This window comes from Mastigoproctus giganteus, chromosome 6 (assembly GCF_048544385.1).
Source record: "Mastigoproctus giganteus isolate SK-2022 chromosome 6, ASM4854438v1, whole genome shotgun sequence".
In the NCBI taxonomy this organism is placed as follows: domain Eukaryota; kingdom Metazoa; phylum Arthropoda; class Arachnida; order Uropygi; family Thelyphonidae; genus Mastigoproctus; species Mastigoproctus giganteus.
Genome location: NC_143580.1, coordinates 144,172,830 through 144,196,335, shown reverse-complemented (window position 1 = coordinate 144,196,335; position 23,506 = coordinate 144,172,830). Strand labels below are relative to the sequence as shown.

General features: G+C 36.7%; 1 protein-coding gene across 1 annotated transcript in view; it reads left to right on the top strand.

Annotated features, from left to right (window-relative positions):
- LOC150084631 (lysosomal-trafficking regulator-like) overlaps positions 1-23,506 on the top strand; it is a 686,318-nt gene that overhangs the window by 362,233 nt on the left and 300,579 nt on the right. The window contains exon 18 of the mRNA XM_090376308.1: positions 5,755-5,879. Coding sequence (XP_090232434.1) covers positions 5,755-5,879 — 125 coding nt within the window. The remainder of the gene's footprint in view (positions 1-5,754; positions 5,880-23,506) is intronic.

Here is a 23,506-nt window from a genome sequence, read left to right as displayed (position 1 = left end):
TCCGGTACATGTCTGTCTGGGAAGCGTTCTCCATAAATTCATTGAGCGGCTCGTCCATTGCCCTCTGCTAATCCATATGCTAGGTGCATGTCTGCCAGCTCACAGTTCGTATATTGATGCATGCTCTTTGTGTGGCAACTCCGCACCATCTACTGACTTATGGTGACGTTTCTCGTTATGGGTTCCTATGCGATTCACATTCCTTTAGATGTTACCTACCTCCCATAAATGTTTGTACCGATATTTTTGAGACACCCTGTATATATGTATATATTTAATTATTTAAAAACAGATAAAATTACTGGTCAGGACAGATTAATGCCATCAGAGAGGATTTAACATTATTTGCCTAAGAATATACAAATATTTTTTAATTCAATAGATATAGCATAAAACAGAGGTGAATATCCACAAACTACAAAGGGCCCTATCATCTTCTATATATAGCAAAGCCAATCAAAATCATAATAATTCCGTACAGCAGACTCTCGATTTACTGGGATCGGATTAACCGGGACACTTCAAGATTCCAAATAAAAAAAAAATCAACCAGAAATCATAAAATTCAAGTAATAAATAGAATAGGTATAAACAGATGTTTTGCAAGTCGTAAGTAAATAAATGACAAAAAGTGGCATTGGGAGATTAGTGTACCTATTATCTTGCAACCCCCGCTGTCTTCACACCTGCCGCTTAAAAAAAAAAAAAAAAGACCAAATGTTTAAGATTGTTTTATTGCATTGTGTCGATTGTTGTGTTTTGTTGCACCGCAAAAGGACAAATTTTGTTTTGTTATGTATGTCAGGAATGTCGGAATTTTATTTTGTTTGTTTGTTTAGAAATCGCAAAAATGATGGGCAAGCACAAGAGTTGTGCTTTCAATTAAACAAAAACTTGAATTTATTCAAAAGTTTCAAAACGGTGCATCTGTTAAATCTCTAAGGAACCATTATAATTGTTGGTGACCAAACCATACACGACATTGTAAAAAATAAAGGGAAGCATCGTATTGGACATGCGAGTAATGCGTGGTAAGTTTGTTTTTATTTTTATCTATCACCATACTTTTTATGTAGATTACCGAAAATTTTTCAATACAGTAAATCCCCGACTTACGTAGCTTCAGACTTAAGTTATGTTATTTATATATTTTTTTATATGACAAGATTTCAGTGAAGGGGGACACACATTTCTCTATAATAATAAAAAATACCACAGAATTCCAGCTATCAGTATTATCGCAAATGCAATAAGATCGAGTATTTATATATTTTGCACTAACAGAAAAGCCCAATAAACCAGAAAGTGCAAATTGTTTTTATTGTTTTTATGGCAGTGATCTCCAGAAATGTGCTTTAGTGAAATGTGAGCTTGCTTGGGGTGATAATAGTGAGTTTTCACCTTAACCCTGTGAAGTTCTTTGCAGAAAATTTTCATTTTGACTGTTATCACGGTGCCGACTAAGAGAATAAGTGACAGCGGTACTAGTAAATCTATCAAGAAGAGGAAAGTGATTGAGTTGGATCAGAAAATTAAAATAATATGGATGGAAATGGCCAAACATTAATAACACGTATTGCGCGGAATTGAGATGTGGCAGTGGTGAACACAATACAGGAGAAAGACAATACGAGAAGTGGTCTTTAATTTTTAATTGAACTAATTAACGTGGTTTTTAATTGAATTAATTAAAAATATATAAATATTTTTTTCATTCTTATGAGGTTTTTGTAATTTTGGTAGATCAGAGATATAGTAGCAATATTTTATTAGTCATTCCTGAGTTATGGGAAACTTGACTTATGTAAGAAGTCCTGGAATGTATCTCTTACGTATGTCGGTGACTTGCTGTATTTTTGGAATAACCGTGAAATTGATTATCTGGGAATATATTTTTTTACCACTATCCAGGAAAATTGAGAATCTACAGTTTTTACAAAATCTAAAATATCAAAATACAGAGAAATACCAAATTTTAACAGTTATTATTGAAAAGACTAACATCGAAAGGCACGTCATCATGGGGCTAGCACCTTTAAATATATGCCATCAATAACAACTTAAACTATCTGTTTCTGCTAGTTATATGCCGCCCAACCTATTTGATACAGATACTATGATATGGTCACAAAGGAACTGAATGCAAAAAATAATTTTAATATCAAATACTTGGATTTTAGGAAAGCTTTTGATACTGTTGCACATGGAAGACTACTGTACAAGTTGCAGCAGTAGCATTAAGGGCAAGTTGCTGCTGTTTTGATAAAGGGATGGTTGAGAGGAAGAAGACAGAGTGGTAATCAGTGGACACTACTCTTCGTGGGCTAATGTTATTAGTGGAGTTCTCCATGGGTACGTGTTGGGCTCATTGTTGTCTGTATTTATTAATGATATTGATGAAGGTATATCAGACTTAATGTCCAAGTTTTCAGATGATACAAAGGTGTGCTGAGAGGTACCAGCTGAAGTTCTACATTTACAAATGCAAATTACTGCATGGGTAGCAGTAACCTCAGAGTAACGTACCAAATGTGTGGTACTACACTCCGGGCAGTGGAGCATGAAAAGGATTTGTAGGGTAATTGTGTAGTCCGATATGAAGTTTTTTGAGCAGTGCAGACAGGCCGCAAGAGTAGCTCATGGTGTCTTGTCAAACATATACAGAAATTTTGCTAGCAGGCATAATGTGATTATCCTCTTGTATAAGGCAATGGTCAGGCCACACCTTGAGTACTGCATACAGGTCTGGATTCCTCATTTTAGGAAAGATGTTGAGCTGCTAATATGAGTACAGAGAAGTGAGTAAAGCATCTGGAGACGGCATCTGCGAGGTGATCTGATAGAGGTATATAAGGCCTTGAATGGTTTGAGCAAGCTCAAACCATTCTTCCTCTTGCTCAGATTCCACACTGAAGGGGTCTAAATTCAAATTAAGGTAAGACAGTTGTAGAATAGATGTGCAGAAATTTGCCTTTAGCCAGTGTGTGGTTGATTACGGAACAAACTTCCATTTGCCTTTGTGGGAGTCGACAGCTTAAATCAATTCAAGGCTGAACTAGACAAACTTTTGGAGTGAATGGATGGGTGAAATGGGAAGGTTTTTTTTTTTTTTTTTTTTGGGGCTGATGCTGTATAAGCTTGCTTTCTTGCATCTTATGCCTTTGCAAATGCTAACTTTTCTAACTGGGATAAGGAGGTGATTATTGCTTTGCACAAAGCCATGGTTAGGCTGCATCTTGAGTACTGTCTACAGCCCTAGAGGCCTCATTTTAGGAAGGCTGTAGATCTGCTAGAACCTTTCTAGCAGATCTACCTCCTTAGCAGAGAAGGACAAATAGATTAATGAAGGGAACATAAGGGGTGCTCTTACCAAGAAAGACTTTAATTTTTCTGCAAATTGTAGCATCTGGAGACTAGGCATCTGCAAGGAGATCTGGTTGAGGTATTTAAGGTCTTGAAAGATTGAGTAAACTGAATGTTGATGGCATTCTTCCTCTTTTTAAGACTATACACATGAGTTGGCATAAATTCAAGTTGAGGAAGGATGGTTTCAGGATAGATGTATGGAAATTTTCCTTCAATCAGTGGGGTTTATATATGGAGAAACTTTCATCTGTTGTGGAAGTGTAGTTTGAATCAATTCAAGGAAGAACTAGTTAAATTCTTAGGGGATATGGATAAGTGAAGTTTGTAAGTTATTATTATTATTTTTTTGATGGTGCTTTATAAGATTGCATTCTTGATAAATTATACTAATACTAAAATCAGTTGCCTATTTGGTTTACCTGCCTAGGTTTCCTATTTAGTAACCTATTTTGCAATTTACTGCTGATTTATTTTTGGACTTTGTGTATTGTGGCCTATGTTACCCTCATTGGCAGTGTACCAATAATTGATTATTTTTACATCTGTATTATATGTCTTGCAAAAAAGGTGTAATAACAGTTAATTATTGTTTTTTTTAAGTTTACTATTAGTCTGACCGTGGAAGAATAGAAAATTAATATTCACTGAAAGGACAGAATTCATGGAATACCTGGTTCCTAGTGGGCAACATGATGCTCTCACCCCTCTTATTCATGGAAGAACCCACGTCTTTGCATGTATATAGGTACACTGCATCACTGCATTCACGTAGATGGTAATTCAGTGTAACTATGGATAAACATTGTGAGTTAACTGACTTTGAAAGAGGGATGATAGTGGGTGCTCGATGCATGGGTCACTATCAGGTACAGACGTGGTACAGAAATTGCATTATCCCCGTTCAACAGTATCACGAGTGTATATGCAATTTCCTTAACATCTCATCATGGACAGTCCAATGGACAGAGAAATGTGTTGGATGAACGTAGCAGTTGACATTTGTCTTGCATTATTTCAGCCAACTGAAGAGCAACAGTGGCACAAATCACTTCCAACTTCAATGAGAGAGAGGTGGAAGAAATGTCTCCACAAAATTCATCAGGTGATCATTAGCCACAATAGGTAATGGGAGCCGTAGACCCACCAGAGTTCATTGCTAACAGCACAACACAGGACTCTACTCCTCAACTGGGTGAAAGAATATCGACATTGGACCTTAGATGATTGTACGCTGGTCTCTTGGTCTGATGAGTCCCGTTTCCAGTTATTTTGAGTGGACAGGAGGGTGCGTATCTTGCAGAAACCATACGAATGCACCCGTCATGTCAACAAGGAACTGTTCAGGCAGGTGGACGGTCAGTAATGGTTTTGTTTGGTCATGTTCAGTTGGCACACAATGGGATTTCTGGTATGTTTAGATGCATCTCTGAATGGTACAGGTTACGTGTCCATCCTTGCAAACCATCTGCATCCCTTCATGGTCATCGTGCACCCACAGGGCAATGGACTCTTCCAGCAGGACAAATGCACCTCCCCACAGAGTCGTGGTGACTATAACATGGTTTGAAGAGCATTCTGCAGATTTTTCTCCCCATTCATTGAACATGAACCCTATGGAGCATCTTGGGTATGCTGTGGAAAGGTCTGTTCGAGCTTTGGATCCTCCACCCAGCTATGCTAGGGATTATGGACAGCGATTTGGCAAGCATGGATGGAAATACCTGTGGAATGCTTTTGCAAAGTAGTGGACTCAATGCCTTGCCACGTGACAGCCCTTATCCGGGCGAAAGATGTCTCTACCCTTTATATGTTAGGTATCCCATGATTTCTGGCCACTCAGTATAAATTATGATAGTAATAATGTGTTACTGCATTACAGGATAGCTTTAATGTGAGAAGTGCACATTCCCCCCATCTTGCTCTCTCTCTCTCTCCTCCCCCCCCTCCCTATTTACGTTTTGAATGTATATTATATTTCTTTTTGAATTTCATTTTTATTACTTTTTTTTATATATGCTGCTTAGATTTCGGAGAGTAGAGAAAAGAAGCATAATGTTAATCTTTCTTAATATTTGCTTTAAAAGTTATCCTGCTAGTTTAGGATAACTTTTAAAGCAAATATTAAGCAAATATCTCTCACTCACATATGCACTCACTCACTCGTCCATCCGTCCGTCCCCTCACCTGCCCTAGTAATTTATGGTGTGAAATTGTATTGCATTGCTATCATTTTAAAATTAAAAGTGACACTCATACTCACTTGAAGGAATTTTAAATTAAGGTTGTTTAACTTAAATTGTACATCATAGTTCTATTTTAGTAAATTTTTACTTGTTTTTATTTATTTCTCTTAGTAATAATTTTTTAACTAGTATTTTTCCATTGTAGGAAAACTTGATACTCATTTATTCTCCAGTAAAACCAAAGAAGTTCACTCTTTATCCTGAAATCGATGGAAGCATAAGCATACTTACCTCTCTTAACAACCTGTCACTTGGACAAACTCATTTTAGGTAATTTATTTATAAAGCAGATTTCTCTTCTTTTAATAAGGTTACTGCATCTGAATTATTTTATATTAAGTAAAAAAAAAAAAAAAGTCTTATTTTTTTCAAGGAAGTTTTTTTTTTTGTTGTGGTTGAAACATTTGAGATGCACAAACAGAAAAACATATTCTGTTTAAAACTTGTTTTACTTATGGTAGATGCTTGTTTTTCATTACCATTGATCATCTGGCCCATATGGCAATTTTGAGAGGTGTATTGTTTTGAATTTTGAGTTAGTAGTTCTAATTAAGGATCTCTACTTCTAGGTGTTTACAAATATGTAAAATGTTTATTGATTTTTACTCATTGCTACACCTCCCTCCATCTATCTATTTGTGTGTCTTCGAGAAATAATTAGAAGTGGATGGACTTTCATACAATGTTATTTTTTGCACTTTTTAAAAGATTTGTAAAGCCATCCCATATTTAATTTAAATTCAAACACAAACCAAGCACTTATTATTATTTTATTATTATTATTTTTTTTTATACCTTGGTTATCCATTTACTGTTCTTGAAGTGCTGGGCTTTAATGTTGTGAGCTGATTGGAAATGAATGGGCAATATGGCAAATGCACAAAATATAAAATTTTTTATAAAATTTTGAATATGTAGTGTTTGAAACCACTGCATTTTCAAACATTACAACATTACTTACATTGCTTACTTTTTTAAGACATTTTTTATTTTATATATATAAATAATGAATTATTTCAGTTTTTTTTATTTCTTAAATCACAGAATCTTCATGAAATATGAGTTGCATTTCAGTTTTTATTAAAACTAGGAAGAAATAAGGAAAACAAAAAATTAAGCAAATGTTATGTTGTGTAATACATAATGTAATATGTACAGTGAAATGCAAAAAAACTCCTGTGTACAGTGGAATCTAATAAATGGGGCAAGTTTTTTGAAGGTTATGCACATATCCCAAGTATTAGGATATGAGATAATGTCATATATGTCATATATTTTTATTAGACAATATAGTTCTGATTCCCTATTATCTTCACAGAATGAGTTGCCAGCATTCAGCCAAAACTTAACCTGTACTGCCAGATTAGCCTAGTGAGTAACATACTTGCCTAATAAATAAATAAATAAATTGTACATGTGAATGCTGCTGTGTCTTGTACTGAAATTGTGAATGCCCCGTATTTTTTTAATATGTGGTATAAATAGTGTGATATGATTTCAGCAACTGAATTACATTTAAAACTGATACTGTACTTCTAAGTAGTACAGTGTATAATAAGTTATACTGTGAACTAATGTTGAATATCTTGAAAAGTGTATGATTTTTATACATTGTCATTCGAAATGCATAATAACAGTCTCAGTTCTACTGTGTTATTTCTTTCACATTTATTAATCATAGAGTATGTGTAAAAAGTTATGTTGTGATGAAGTGTGATGCAGTGATGTATATTATCTTACTTGTTTAAACATAATGTTGGATTTTGAATGGCATCCTTTTACGTGGAGGTAAAATAGAATGAATGGTTGAAATAAGACCACCCTCTATGGGTGGCGTGTTATCTCAAATATTGCACATTCTTTGCACAGAGTGCAAAGAATGTGCAATATTTGAGATAACACGCCATTCAAACACTTTATTTCAAATACTGAACATTCTTTGCACAGAGTGCAAAGAATGTTCAGTATTTGAAATAAAGCATGGTGTTTGTTTTTTTCAACCAATTTGTTTTAATTTAATTGATAATTAAAATTTGATTATATTTTGTTTCTCTCATTGTTAGTTGTAATTTTGATGGGTTTTTCTTCTGTGATATTGCGATTTTCGCTGACATTACTCAGAAATAATCAGTTAGTACACTGCCTGGCCATTTTATTAGGACCATGAAATTTTGGGCTAGATGAATCAATCAGTGCAAAAGGGGGGGGAACATAATTTCAGTCCTTCTTATATCACAAAAAAGTAGTCTACTGTTCCTTTCATTCTTATTGTTACTTTTCTTCTAAAGAACTTCTCTATAAAATTCAAATTGTCCCTCCTGTTTAGGATTGATATTATGATTGAGAGGTTAGATAATTACATTTAAATAATTTATTTAATATATTGTTAAGTTTATTTTGATATGTTTTTTTTTTCCTGTAATAGTTTGTAAATTTAATTTTTATAATATTATAGATCTAATTTTTACTTTCTCTGATATTTAGTAATACAGTGGTGTAGCTACCTTGTAGGCAGGCAAGGCAATTGCATCTTTGGCTGTCTCCTGTTTTTACAATTTTCATTAATTAAGTCGGGGCTGTACATGTTCTTTGCCTCCGGGCCCGAAAAAGGGTAGCTATGGTACTGGGTTGTGACAAGATCCATCTTGAACACTTCGTCATAGGGTATCATGACTCTTATGGAAATAGCCAATGGCGATTTCCAGGTGAGTCGATTTTATTGTTTGCAGAACCTTGGACATGTTTTCCAGGGTCGACCTATTGGATAATCATAGCTCACCTGGCAATTCTTTTCTTTATCACCATTGTACAGAGTGTACCCATCTAAAGTTAAAATTTGATGCATTGCTAGAAGTTGAGTCACTGAAAAAAACGGTTGCTTGCCCTCGAGAATAATGTAACTGGGAGCTCGTCAGTGAGTCAAGACTAGTAACCTACCAAGTGATGCGGCGCCTCTGTAGCCTGGTGGGCAGGATTAGCAGTGCGTAGCACACGCTTCTTGATTAGACTGGGGTTCGAGCCCGTGACCACCAAATATGGAGGATGTGGAAAGGTCAGGGAATGACCACCACATATCCCCGGAGCAATATGGCCTTAGTTGCTAATGCTCCTAAAAAAAAAAAAAACAAACCAAGTGATGCACTCCCAATTCGGGCCTCAGAGTAGGGTAACCAAGTGCAAACTGCTCTGGTTTAGAAGGACTTAGTTCTTTCAGGAGACTCCATTGTCAGGGAAATAGGAAATATTTTTTGTAATAAGGATATCTAGACTGGAATTAGTATGTCTGCTGGGCGCAACAATTAATGATTTCACTAACAGATTGTCAGATTTTAAGTGGGATAAAGGAAATATTATTATTCATGTGGGAACTAATGATATAAGCACACATGATTTGTTAGACAAATATAGGACCATGCTAAAGAAATGATGCAAGTTAGGTCAGAATGTCTGTGTCTGCAATTCTGCCCAGGCACGATAGGAGGGATTATATGTTGAAAGCTTTGGATTAACTCAAGACTTGAATGACTTTGTAAAGCTTTTGGGGGGAAATTTTTATCAGTTTGGCCCACACTCGTAGGTAGAAGGAATCTGTTTTGTAGAAATTGGATATATTTAAATAAAGTTTGTGCAAGGGTTTTTGACAGTATTATTTGAGGATACCTTATTATTGGGGAACTGTTAGTTTGGGGGGGGAGACAAGGGTAATATAAATACACGTTTATCTGATAATATTGGTCAAAGTAACATTTGCATACCTCGAGTTCTTGTTTGTTACTGACAAATCATATTAGCAAGATGTTCTCAGGGTAGAAACATTTCAAGTAAGCAGTTAACCAATGACAGGGTAGCATGCTTAAATGACTTCAAGGGGTTTGTCAGGGTAGTTAACTATACAAGAACACTAAGACTTAATTGTTTATCTAGTAATGTCAGAAGTGTCATCAATAAAATGACTGAATTTGAGCTGCTGGTTAGGACAAATAAAGCTGACATAATAGGGCTTATAGAAACTTGGTGCCATCCATAGATAGGGGATAAGTTTCAGTACGGTATGTATGTATTTACAAAGGAAAGGCAAGATAGAAGGGGTGCTGGGGGGTCATGCTTCTTATCAAAAGCAGCCTGAGTGCAACGAAAGCTTTCCCAGATTCAGACATTTCGCATGATAGTATAGATTCTGTACGGTATGAGATAGTTGGAAGCAAAGGTATAAAGAGTGGGAGTAACCTACAGGCCAGGTGATTGTGAAGATTATGGTGCATCTACATGGAAATACAGATGCACAGATTGTACCTTTAACTACAAGAATACCGGACAATCGTAACCAAACAGCCAACATGCTTGATCTTTTTCTCACAAACAACCCTTCTAAGTACACGGCCGAAGTGAGTGGTCCTTTAGGTACCTCTGATCACAACCTGGTGATTCACTCTTCTCCAATGGAGCCTTTATCTCATGGCTATTCCCAATCTCGTGTTGTTTGGCATTACAAGAATACAAAATGGGATGACCTGCGAGATATCTTTTCTTCTTTTCCTTTGTCAGACTGCCGTTTCAAACTTCTGATGTCAACGTTTGCTCTGATCGTGTCAGTGAAACTGTTCTCGTAGAAATGGAATCCTTTATTCCACACTCCACTTTAAATATCTTGTCCTTTATCCTTGATTTTCCAATAAACGTGCTAAGGCTGTTCAAGAGAACAATGTTCTATATCACAATTCGCTTGTTTCCACTTCTTCAGTTTCATTTTCTGCCTTCACCAAAGCTCGCAACAATTGTAAAGCAGTTATTAATCAATCCAAACTAGAGTTTAAGCAGGCTAAGAGTAGAAAACTTGCTTCTTGCCCTAATGGTAGCCGAGCATTCTGGTCTCTTGCCAAAGCTATTGGCTGCAACTTTTGCCCATCTCTGCTCCCAACTTTTGCCCATCTTCTGTCCAAACCAGATGGTTCTGTTGTCACTTCAGCCAAGGATAAAGCTGACCTGCTAGCATCCCATTTTTCTTCCAGCTCATGTATTAATGATCTTGGTAAAACACCTCCCACCATTCCCAACACACTCCATTCAATGCTTCCCTTGGTCTTCCGTAAAAAGGATATCAGAAGGATTTTGATGAATCTTGATGCTAAGAAAGCTCCAGGTCCTGATGGTATTTCTCCACTTGTTCTCAAAACCTGTGCTCATGAACTTACTCCTATTCTTTGCCGCCTTTTTTCACTTTCTTATTCTAAAGGTGTTTTTCCTTCTGCTTGGAAATTTGCTCATATCCAGCCAGTTCCTAAAAAGGGTGACAAATCCCTCCCATCCAATTATCGTCCCATTGCAATTACTTCTACTCTTTCTAAAGTAATGGAGAAATCAATCAACCGCCAACTCTTAAACTACCTAGAAACCTTCCGTCTGATCAACGATCGCCAGTATGGATTCCGTCAGTGTTGATCCATTGGTGATATTCTGGCTCATGTTACCCATTTATGGATTAATTCAATGGAAAGGTTCTGTGAAACACAAGTAGTTGCTCTTGACATCTCAAAGGCTTTTGATCGTGTTTGGCATAAAGGTCTTCTAAACAAGCTTCCATCTTATTGTTTACCAACTGTTTTTAGTAATTGGTTATCCAGTTTTCTCTCTGAACGGTCACTGAGGGTGATGGTAGATGGTTCTGTCTTCTAACTTCTTCACTAATGCTGGTGTCCCCCAAAGTTCAGTTCTTTCCCCCCACTCTTTTCCTCTTGTATATTAATGACCTTCTTGCATTGACTGGAAATCCCATCCATAGTTTTGCCGATGATAGCACATTGCATTCCACTTTCCATTTTGAGAAACCTTACCCTGCTCAATCAGCTTCAACTTCTTGAATATCCGCTACCAATTCCTTAAATGGTGATCTCCAGGTAATTTTCCAGTGCAGCAAAGACAACTTAGTTGATTTCAATCCTTCTAAAACTCAGTCTTGTCTTATATCTCACAAAAAGGATTCTTCTCCTCCTATGCTTATCTTTGGTGACTCCGATTTATAGGCAAAATGATATATCTCTTTTAGGGATTACCCTGACTTCTAATCTCTCTTGGCACAAGCACATTACAAATATTGCTCCCTTTGCATCTAAAAAACTTTTTCTCTTTCGTTCTCGGCATTACTTTTATTCCAAACAGCTGTTCACTCTGTACAAATCGCAAATCTGCCCTACCATGGAATATTGTTCCCACACCTGTGGTAGTGCCCCCAAAACCTCTCTCAGGCTTCTAGATTCCATTCAGAAGAGGGCAGTTAGGTAATTAATGACTCATCTCTAACAGAGTCTCTCCACTTGCTGTCTCATTGACGTACTGTTTCTGCTGCATGCATTTTCTACAGATACTTCCCTGGGCACTGTTCTTCTGAATTTGCTTCTATAATTCCCGCTCTCTCTTTCAAAACAATCCGAACACGTGCCGCCCTCAGCCAACATCTATTTACTGTCCAACTTCAAACTCACAGAACCAACTTTTCATCTTCCTCGTTTATTCATTCTGGAACAACCTCGTATATATTTTCTGGAACAACCTTCCTTCATATGTATTTCCTGAAAATTACAGTCTACAGAAGTTCAAGTCTAATGTCAACAAATATCCTCTTTCATCTTCTTAACCTCCAACTCAAGCACAGTACATTTGGGGTTTTCATAAAAAAAAAAGTTGAAATGGGGAAATAAGTATGATGTCTTATTATTGATGAATTTAATTTGCCTCTAATTAATTGGAGCAAATGGGAAGGAAATGCAACACAAGGGACAAAATTCTTAAAATAACTAGATGATTGTTATTTGTATCAACATGTCAGGGAAAGTACTAGGGAAAAGAATATTCTAGAACTGATGATTACCCATGAATCAGGTGACATAATAGGGCGGACAGGAACCAGTATCAGGAAGTTATCATGGAGTTCTATGGTGGACGATGAAGAGAGACAGAGAGGTAGCAGTAGTTAGACATAGGAATGGGTTATAATTTCAGGAAAGGAAATTATGATGGCTTAAGGTGCTACATGGGCTTTATTAACTGGGTAGATATCGCACAGAGAGCGAATGCAATTGAATTATGGTATACTTTTAAAACATTAATCACAGAAACCTTGAATGCTTATATACCATTAAAAAATACTCCACAAGGATTCCAAGTTGGATGCATAAGGAAGTTGCCAGATTACTTGAGCAGAAAAAGACAGTATGGAAAAGTTACAGAGCAATAAAAAGTACTGTAGCCTATAACAGTTACAAATTTAATCTGTAATAGTTCCACAGAAAAGGTTAAGCTGGCAAAGGCCTATTATGAGCAATTGCTGGCAAAGAGTGGGGATAAGGAATTCTTCACATATATAAATGTAAAGTAGAGGACACACCAGATCAGACCCTTATGTAATGGATGCTGATGTTGTACTTGTACTCAACAGTTACTTTGCATTGATATTTACAGAAGAAAAGCCCTTTATGTCAATGAGAAATTACGGGGGGGGGGGGTGAGGTTGAAAAATATGTAATTAATGATATTGAAATTTCAAATGGTTATTTAATGAAAAAACTTTCGAGCCTACAGGCGAGTAAAGCCCCTGAGGTTGATGGCATATATGCTATAATTTTAAGGGTGGTAGCAAGTGAGTGCATAGAACTATTGAGGCTAATTATAAGAGCATTACTGGACTTAGGAGAGATTCCGTTGGATTCGAAAAGTGCCAGTGTATCTCCAATACATAAGGGTGGTTCAAAGAGTGTAGTGGGAAATTACCGACCGGTCAGTCTAACTTCAGTAGTAGGGAAAATTGTGCAGGCAATGATCAAGGGTGGAATTCAGTATCATTTAGATGGAATTCTGAAGGATACACAGCATAGTTTTGTAAATCTGGTTAGCTATTTTGGCAGGGTCACTTGTGAGCTGGATTTAGAGAATAATTTGGATTTCAGCAAAGCATTTGACTCATTCCCATATGAGCAGTTATGGTACAAGCTGGAAAAGGTTGGGATCACAGGGAAAATCCTTAGATGGATAACAGGAAGACTTCAGGGCAGGAGGCGGAGGGTTGTGATAAATGGTTATTCCTCGAATTGGGTTAATGTAAGAAGTGGGGTTCCCTAAGGAGGATCATTTGGACCACTGTTGTTTTTGATTTTCTTAAATGACATCGATGAAGGGATAGAGGGCATGTTGTCTAAATTTGCAGATGATGTAAAGATTGGTAGAGTAGTTAATGATCACCGCCAAGCAGAGCTTGTTCAGAGTGACCTAGATAGACTTCAGGGATGGTCAGGAAAGCGGCAGCTATGCCTTAACCCAGCAAAGTGCAAGGTCTTACACCTGCGGAACAGTAACCCCAAAATAACTTCCAAGTGTATAAGTTATTTTTGAGTTGAACTTAAGTCAGTAGTTGGAAGAAAGGGACTTGGATGTTTACGATACAGTCAGACATGAAATTCTGAGCAATTTAGACAGGTTGCAAAGAAGGCCCGTGTCCTAACAATGATTTATCGAATATTTGCTAGTAGAGATAATGACATCATAATCCCATTATATAAGGATGGTTCTTGTGGAACTGGAGCTTCGAGCTTCTTTATTGGGTCCAGAGACATGTAACTTGCCTCATGAACTCAGCAAAAGGATGTCCTTATGAGGAAAGGCTTCAAATATGTGTCCTTATGAGGAAAGGCTTCAAAAATAATTGCACAGCTTGAACTAGGGGCTATAAATTCAAGTTATGGGGAGAGATGTTTAGACTGGATTGCAGGAAGTTTTATTTTATCCAGCAAGTTATAAATTATTGGAATAAGTTACCTACATGAGTGGTAGAGGCTGAAAGTTTAGGGAAATTCAAAGTTCGGCTGGATACTTACCTACAGGAGGAGGGAAATGCATACTTTGTCTATTTTCTTTTCTCTTATTATTGTTTTAATTATTTATTTTATTTAATTTTATTATTATATTATTACTATTAAATAAATAATATTTTATTATTATTTTAAATTTTTATTTATTTATTTAATTTTATTATTATTATTTTTTGGCTGGTGCAGCATAAGCCTTAGGCTTCTTTGAAAATATTGGTGGAGGTGCCTCTGGTTTATTTTGTATATTTACAGATTTTACTTTCTTTGACTTCCTCAGGCTGCTGGTTCCTCTCTGACTTCCTCAGGCAACTAGTTTTGTGGTTGTTCCTCTTTTTAGGAGCCAGCAGTAGTTGGCCATCAAATTAACATTCCATTTCCATTGGTACTTTTTTGCATTTCTTTTATATTATGATGGAATCTTTATCCCTCCCCTTCAGTTAAACTACTTAAAATTCTGAGAAACAGTTGAGGTGAGAGTATACCTTAACGTTCATATTGTAGCTTAGTTTTCTGAACTTCTACAGCAGATTAATCACTCTCATCTCATATCCTGTATGTTTATTGTTTTCCAAAAAATTGTATATACATTTTTAAAGTGAGTCCAATCATCCCTTTCAGTTGGGTTCTTGGCTCCTTGAAATAGAGAGTCTGGCAGCAGCAGCTTGTGGATTTTATATCCAACAAAAATTTCCTGCTTTGATTTATTTGTATATAAGCTATGAGAATTCAGTGTTAATGTGCTAAAAACAATTTCCTTCTTTATTCACTGCTTGAACAAATTGTTCCATTAACCATAGCTTTATATGCAATGGAGGTAACATTACTTTACTTCAATCTATTAGTGGCTCATCTTTGATAGTCTTTGAACTCGATGTCAAAAACTGTCTTGGTTGCTACACTTTCCTTTCCCAGTGCTGTCTTTTTTTTTTTTTTTTTTGCTCAACTACCCAACTCACTCAGAAAGCAAGGCTTTTGTGTAAACAAATTGTCTAGTAGCCAACCAGTAACTTTAAAATATCTATACGCTACTAAGCCTTAGCCCCAATCCTGAATTTTTTTTCTAAAAGAAGCTTAACATTTTGTGACCTGAATGCATTACAAGAATAGATGTGTACTTGTTTCCATTTTGAAATAGAAATCCTTGGAGGCTTTGCTTCAATGAGTCAATACATAGTGATAGTAGTGGTGGTAAATAATGTGAGAATTTTTTTTTTTTTCTTGGCTGGTGCAGCATATGCCTCAGGCTTCCTTGCACCATATGGCTAATGATAATAATAATAATAAAGCAAGCTTATTAGAGCATCAGCAAAAAAAAAAAAAAAAACACTGCCCCCTTCACTCATGGAGAGTATGGATGGATGAATATCCATCCATACCCTCCCTGAATTTGTGTAGTTCTTCCTTGAATCTATTAAAACCATCCAGTTCCACAAGAACAGATGGAAGCTTGTTCCAATGAGCCACAACCACCCACTGGCTGTAGGCAAAATTCTGCTTATCTATCCCACAGCCATCCTTCCTGAACTTGAATTTATGTTCCCTTGTGTGTGTGTGTGTGTGTGGTCCCAGTACGACGAAGAATGGCATTGACATTTAGCTTACTCAATCCCTTCAAGGCCTTAAACACCTCAGTACAGATCACTGTGCAGGCACCTAGTCTGCAGCTGCTGTAGTTTGCAGAACTCTAGCCTTTCTAGGTAAGAGCACCCTTTGTTCCCTTCACCAGTCGTGTTGCCCTTCTCTGCATTGGTTTCTGCAAATCTACCATCCTTCCTAAAGTGAGGCCTCCAAACCCCTATACAGTACTCAGAATGCATCCTAACCGTGGCATTGTACAAGTGGATACTCATCTTCTTATCCCTGCTAGCAATGTTTCTGTGTATCATTAACAAAACTCCATGAGCTGTCCTTGCAGCAAGCCTGTACTGCTCAGAGAATTTCATATCTGACTGCACAATTGCCCCCCCCCCACTACCCTGAGTGTAGTACCACATAGTTCATAATTTACTCAGGGATTATCCTCTACCTATGTGCAGTACCTTGCATTTGTCAATATGAAACTTCAACTGCCATTCCTCAGCCTATTGACCTAATATTTTTATATCTTGTTACAGTAGCATACCATCATTACTGCCATTATCCACCCTACCAATCTTTGTGTCATCTGCAAACTTAGATGTTAAGTCTGATATATCTGACACAATATAATAGTGTAGCTTAATTTAATTTATTATGATACTCACCTTTTTATAATCTGCATTTATGTTGGAATAAAATGGATGATAATTTTAAATTTAAGTTAGGATTTAAAAACAGAATTAAAATATGTGCAAGGAAGTAGAAGTGCACGTCTTCGTCCTTGGTTGTCAATGTTAAAATTTGAAACAATTGAAGTTATATAGTTGGAAACAGAAGGCCAATAGCCATAACAAGTGGCTTTCGTTTTACACGTCTTCAGTTTGCAATGGTAGAATGAGAGTAAACGTGTGTATTTAAGAAGACTAAGTTCTTGTGATGTTCCTGGATACACGTGGGAATCTCAGGTGCATGAGATTCCAGACCGGTGCTATGTTATAGGGTAGTTTGGAATTTAATACTTGGAGAGTGGAATGGCGGCGAAACCATTCTATAACTAGGGCTTCATATTGGAAAATTTTAAAACTGGTTTTAATTTAATAATAGGAATGGCTGAATCTACTAAGGGGGTGTGGTTGTGGGATTGAACATGTGTTGCTAATTCGGTATTGGACTGTCCCGTCCTAAAGCTATTATAGTGGTAGTACGCACGTGTGTTTGATGTTTTGATAGAACCGTATTTTGTGGTGTAGCAAGCGTTACAGTTATCTTGACATTTTATTAAGTAGATGATATTATTCACATCACTAATGTGGTAATTTTGTGTATCTTTATACGAGTTGAATAATGAACCTAGTTTATTATAAGATGAGAATGTAAGGGTGATATCGGTACCTTTGAATAAACAGCGGAATTGGTTGGCAAAATTACTATGGTAAGGGAGGATAATACGTGGATTGTTATTGGAAATGTGTTTGGGTGGGTTGTTGATATTATTTTGGACTTTGATAATAGTTTGTTTGATTAATTGAATAGGATATTTCCTAGATATGAATTTACTTGTAAGATATTGTAGTTCATTATTAAGGTCGTAATGTGTGGAACTGTATTTTATAGCATTGTAAATTTGATTTTAAAGGACTGCTTTTTTTGTGTTGAGGGGATGATGCGATTCAAAGTATAAGTATTTGACCGTGTGAGTATTTTTTCTGAAAATTCTTGTTCCTAGTTTTGTATCGCTTCTGTATATAGTGAGGTTTAGGAAATTAATTTGTCCATTTTCTTCTAATTCCAGGGTATATTTTAATCTATTATGCATGGAATTAAATTTAATGAAAAGATCATTTATTGTGGATTTGTGCCCTATTAAGAGGATATCGGATATCGTCAGCATATCGTATTAATAATTTAATATCTGGGGGGGGGGTATGGTTGTAATATATGATTTTTTACGGAGGCTAGGTAAATTTCAGATGGGGGGGGGGCTGAGATCCCTAATCCCATAGGTAGGCCATATGTTTGCTGGTAAATCTGATTAAGAAATCGGATGTATCTGTCATCTAATAGAAAGGTTGTGAGCTGTAGTATGCTATTAATTGAGAGGGAAGTGCGATTGGATAAGGTTTTGTCGTCTGTTAAGAAATTACATAAGGTTTGTAATGGTGACGGTAAATGTACATTAGTGTACAATGAGACTACATCAAAAGATGCTAGGATGTCATCATTGGTTATTGTGATAGAATTTATTTTTTCAAAGGTTTGGAAGGTATTGTTTACTTTAAATTTCGAAAATCTGGTGGGGGGGAGATAATTTTGACCAGAAAGGAAGATAAATTAGTGAAAGCTGATTTGCTGAAGGATATTATGGGTCTTAGTGGGTGGTTGGGTTTATGGAGTTTGGTAATACCAAACGTATACGATAGAATATTGTTTCGGATACCAATCTGTTGATGGGTGTATAAATTAATTTCATTGTTGGATCTTAATTTCCTTAAAATAATGTCAAGCTTATTTTTATGTTTGGAAATAGCATATATTGTCAAATTAAAATCCAGTTTTAAAATTTTCCAATATGAAGCCCTAGTTATAGAATGGCTTCGCCACCATTCCACTCTCCAAGTATTATTATTCTGGTGCAGCATAAGCCATAGGCTTTCTTGCACCGTGCGGCCATTACTAATACTAATACTATTAAATTCCAAATTACCCTATAACATAGCACCAGTCTGGAATCTCATGCACTTGGCCAATAGCCATAACAAGTGGCCAATAACCACTTCTTATGGCTATTGGCCTTCTGTTTCCAACCATATAACTTCAATCATTTCAAATTTCAACATTGTGAACCAAGGACGAAGACGTGCGCTTCTACTTCCTTGTGCACATTTTAATTCAGTTTTTAAATCCTAACTTATTCACGCTAACTTAAATTTAAAATTATCATCCATTTTATTCCAACATCAATGCAGATTATAAAAAGGTGAGTATCATAATAAATGAAATTAAGCTACACTATTATATTGTGTCAGTTATAAATGGTACTTTAAGAGATCTATAATTTTCAAATTGTCTGATATATCTTCATTAGTATCATTAATTAATATTGAAAACAACGTGCCCAGCACTGAACCCTAGGGGACTTCTCTAATAACATTAGTCTGCCAAGATAGCCATTTGATAACCATTTCCACTTAACCATCTCTTTATTGAAAGCAGTAACTTGCCATTAATGCCACATTACTCCAATTTATACAGCAGTCTTTTATCTGCAGCAGTAATAAAAACCTTCCTGCTATCCAAGGATATGATAGCTAGAATTATTTTTTCCCTCCAGTTCCTTCGTCTCTACATCATCGTAACCTGTCAGATTGGTTACTATGATTAAACAAGACTGCCCCTTAACAAATTCATTCTGTGACTGCAGTATAATTGCATTCCTGTCCAGATGGTTCTGCCTTACTTCTTTAATCCATGACTCCATTATTTTCCCTGGAACATACATTTACCTAACAGGTCTGTAATTAGTCGTGTCACTCTTTTGATCTCCCTTTGTGAATTGAAGATAGATTCACATATCTCCAGTCCATAGGGACCTCCCCCGAATCTAAGGATGCTCTCATTAATATGGCTTAGCATTTGCTTACCTTCTTTGCTGCCTCCGTTAATATAATTGGATAGTTTCCATCCACCCCAGGTGCTTTTTTCTTTTCTACTTGACTTTCTGTTTTCACAAAGTCATTTAGCTCCCTATTTGAGTTTGACTGACTTCTGACACACCTAAAGAATTCATCACATGTGAAGTAGATGCAAAATACCTATTAAATTTGTCAGCTACCTAAGCAGGTTCATCCCCAGTTAACCTATTGATATCAAGTGACCCAATGTGATTCAATCTGTTCCTTCTACTGTTAATATAAGTATAGAATCTTTTGCCACTTTTCTTTTCATTCATTGCCAGAGACTTCTCGTGATTTGCCTTAGCTTGCCTAATCTCCTTAATTAGTTGCTTACAGACTAATTTATATCTACCATAGGCTTCTATATCACCTGATAATTTATATGCATCCCATGCATTTTTTCTTCTTTGCCACGTTTAAATAGTTCGTCTGACATCCATTTAGGTCTAAGCTTTGAACAGTATTTCTTTGTTGGTATGAAAAGCTTCTTTGATTACTTTCCTGAATGCTTCCCATTTAGAATTTCTGTTGGTAATATCATCAGTTGACACCAATTTATAACTGGATGCAATTTATAAACTGTGCTAGATCTCTGTAGTCACCCTTATGAAAGCAAAAGTTATGTCTTTAAATTATATTTCACATTAGTACACTGTAATTGCTGCCACCCAGTGTTTCTTTTACCTGCGGATTCTTAATGTATGAGGAATCACTGCTGATAACCAGATCAAGAGTATTGCTTTTCTTGTTGTCTCTCTAACTTATTGCTGTGGAAAACAGTCATCCAAGAAATCTACAAAAGTCTTGTTAGTGTGTGAGTGACCAACCTACAAATTCCACTCAGTATCTGAAAAGTTAAAATCCCTCATTATAATACATTCTGATTTACTGGCCCACTCTCTCTCAATATTGCTGTTTGGTATACTGATCACAGTCATTAGGCCTATAACACATTCCTGCTTTCAAGTCTGCATTTCATATTCAACAGATTTTATAATATTTCCTGCACTTGTATTCATCCAAGTATACATAGTATACAAGTATACAAGAGCTGTCCTCACTCTTGGTTACCCTAACACAATTCATATATTTACTTGTTCCATGATGAACCATAGGTCATGAAATCTTTGGCACCTTGCATTCCAGGTTCTGGTTAATTTATTAGTCTGTTTATCCCTTCAAGCTAGCATTTTTCCTACCAACCATCACTACCTTAATAGTATTAGCAAATATTCTTGCATCCTTTTTGTTCAGGTGTATCCCATCCCTGTGTAAACAGTTTCTCCTGTTAACAATCACAAACAATGCTGAGAAAAATTCTACCCCATTAGGCTTGAACAATCTCTTCTGGGCTGAAGTGATTGACAAGGGTCTCATCATATACTCCCGCATATTGTGTCTGGCGGAATTAGACACTTTCACTTTTAACCCTAACTTGCGACTTTTTTTTTCAACACTGACCTGTGCTTGTTAAGTAAGTCTGGAGATTCTCAATGTCATTAGTGTACAATAATATTGCATTTTATGCCCTTAGAAGATGATATCTGCTCTACAACATCATCAACTTTTTTTTCCCTGGCAGACATATCCGAGTCCTATTCCACCTATCCATTTCACACAATATATTTCCCATTTCTCTGACGATACAGTCACTTACAACAACTAGCTCCTGTAGGACCAGTGCATTCTGCTTTGGGATTGCCACTGTGTTGCCTGATGCACAAGTGTGAGCTTTGGTGTTGAGTTGGCAGCTGAGAGATGATGGGTCCCCTATTTTAATTTCTTATATACAGCAATGTATATAAGAAATACAGGAAATGATATTCAGGAATTTTGCTGTCAGGGAAAATGAAATGATTATTCCTTTGTATAAGGCAATGGTTTGGCCATGCCCGGAGTATTGTGTACAGGTCTGGAGGCCTCATTTTAAGAAGGATGTAGAGTTGCTTGAGTGTGTACAGAGAAGGGCAATAAGATTGGTGAGGCAAACAAAGGGGTCCTGTTACCAAGAAAGGCTTAAGTTCTGCAAATTGCAGCGGCTGTAGTCTAGTCACCTGCAAGATGATCCGATTGAGGCGTATAAGGCTTGAATGGGTTGAGCATGCTGAATTCTGATGGGATTCTTCCACTTGCTCAGATCAAAAACCTGAGGGGCCATAAATTCAGATAAATTGAGGAGAAACAGATGTAGAATCGAAGTGTGAAAATTTGCCTTCAGCTAGTGGGTGGTTAACTGCTGGAACAAACTTCCATCTCTCATTGTGGAAGTTGAGAGCTTAAATAAATTCAAGGAAGAACTGGACAAACTTTTAGGGGCAATGGTTGTGTGAAAAAAGTTTTTTTTTTTTTTTTTTGGATGATGCTACATAAGCTCATATGCTTAACTTTCTTGCATCACATGCCTCTATTACTACTACTCTTCAAACTTTCGTAAGCACCCATAAGAATGCTGAGTTGCCACCCTACTTTCTTCACACTTTCTTTATCGAGCATACACAAAGACATGGCTGTATTATATCCTGTTCCAGAAAGAGCTACAATTCGCACATTTTGTTAGGGCATGGTTTGTAGGAGATTCATCTGCTTCAGTTATCCTCTGAGCCATGGCATTCCTTCACTCTACTTTGTTCTGGCTGCTTTTCTGCTCTGGTCTGGGGCATGATTTTCCTTTTAAATGCAATTTAATTGATGAACAATGAAAATTAATAAAATTAATTGACTGTACTACAGTAAGCTAATAGATTCCTAAATGTCGCAATATGTATTATGCTATCAAGTTTTATGTTATTACTTACACAATCATTTCAAGATTAGCATTGGCATATGCAAGAAAGCAAGCTTATGCAGCATCAGCCAAAAAAAAAAAAAAAAAACCCTCCCATTTCACTCATCTGTTCACTCCAAATACTTGTTCAGCTTAGCCTGAAATTTGTTTAAGCTATTGTCTTCCACAACAAGAGATGCAAGTCTGTTCCAGCAATCAGCTACCCATTGTCTATAGGCAAATTTCTGCACATCTATTCTACAACTGTCTTTCCTCAGTTTGAATCTATGACCCGTCAGGTTCTTAACCTGAGCAAGAGGAAGAATCCCATCAGCATTCAGCTTGCTCAACCCATTCAAGGATTTATACACCCCAATCAGATCACCTTGCATGTGCCTAGCCTCCAGATGCTGCAGTTTGCAGAACTTAAGCCTACCTTGGTGAGAACATCCCTTTGTTCTCCTTACCAGTCTTGTTGCCATACTTTGTACTTGTTCTAGCAACTATATTTCCTTCCTAAAATGAGGCCTCCAGACCTGTACACAGTATTCAAAGTGTGTCCTTACCATTGCCTTCTACTACGGGATAATCACCTCCTTGTCCCTGCTAGCAAAATTCCTATATATCATTGACAAGACTCCATGACCTGCCCTGTCAGCCAGTCTGCACTGCTCAGCGAACTTCATATCTGACTGCACAATTACCCCGAGATCCTTTTTACTCTCCACTTCCCTGAGTGTAGTACCACACAGTTGGAACATTTCTCTTGGGTTACTGTGACCCATATCCAGTTCTTTGCATTTGCCAATGTTAAACTTCAGTTGCCACTTCTCAGCCCATTTGCCCAACTTATCTAGATCCAGTTGCAGTAGCATACTGTCTTTACTATAGTTAACAACCCTACCAACCTTCTCATCATCTGCAAGCATGGACATTAAGCCTGATATACCCTCGTCAATATTGTTGATGAATACATAAAACAGCAATGGGCCTAACTCTGAACCCTGGGGAACCCTACTAATA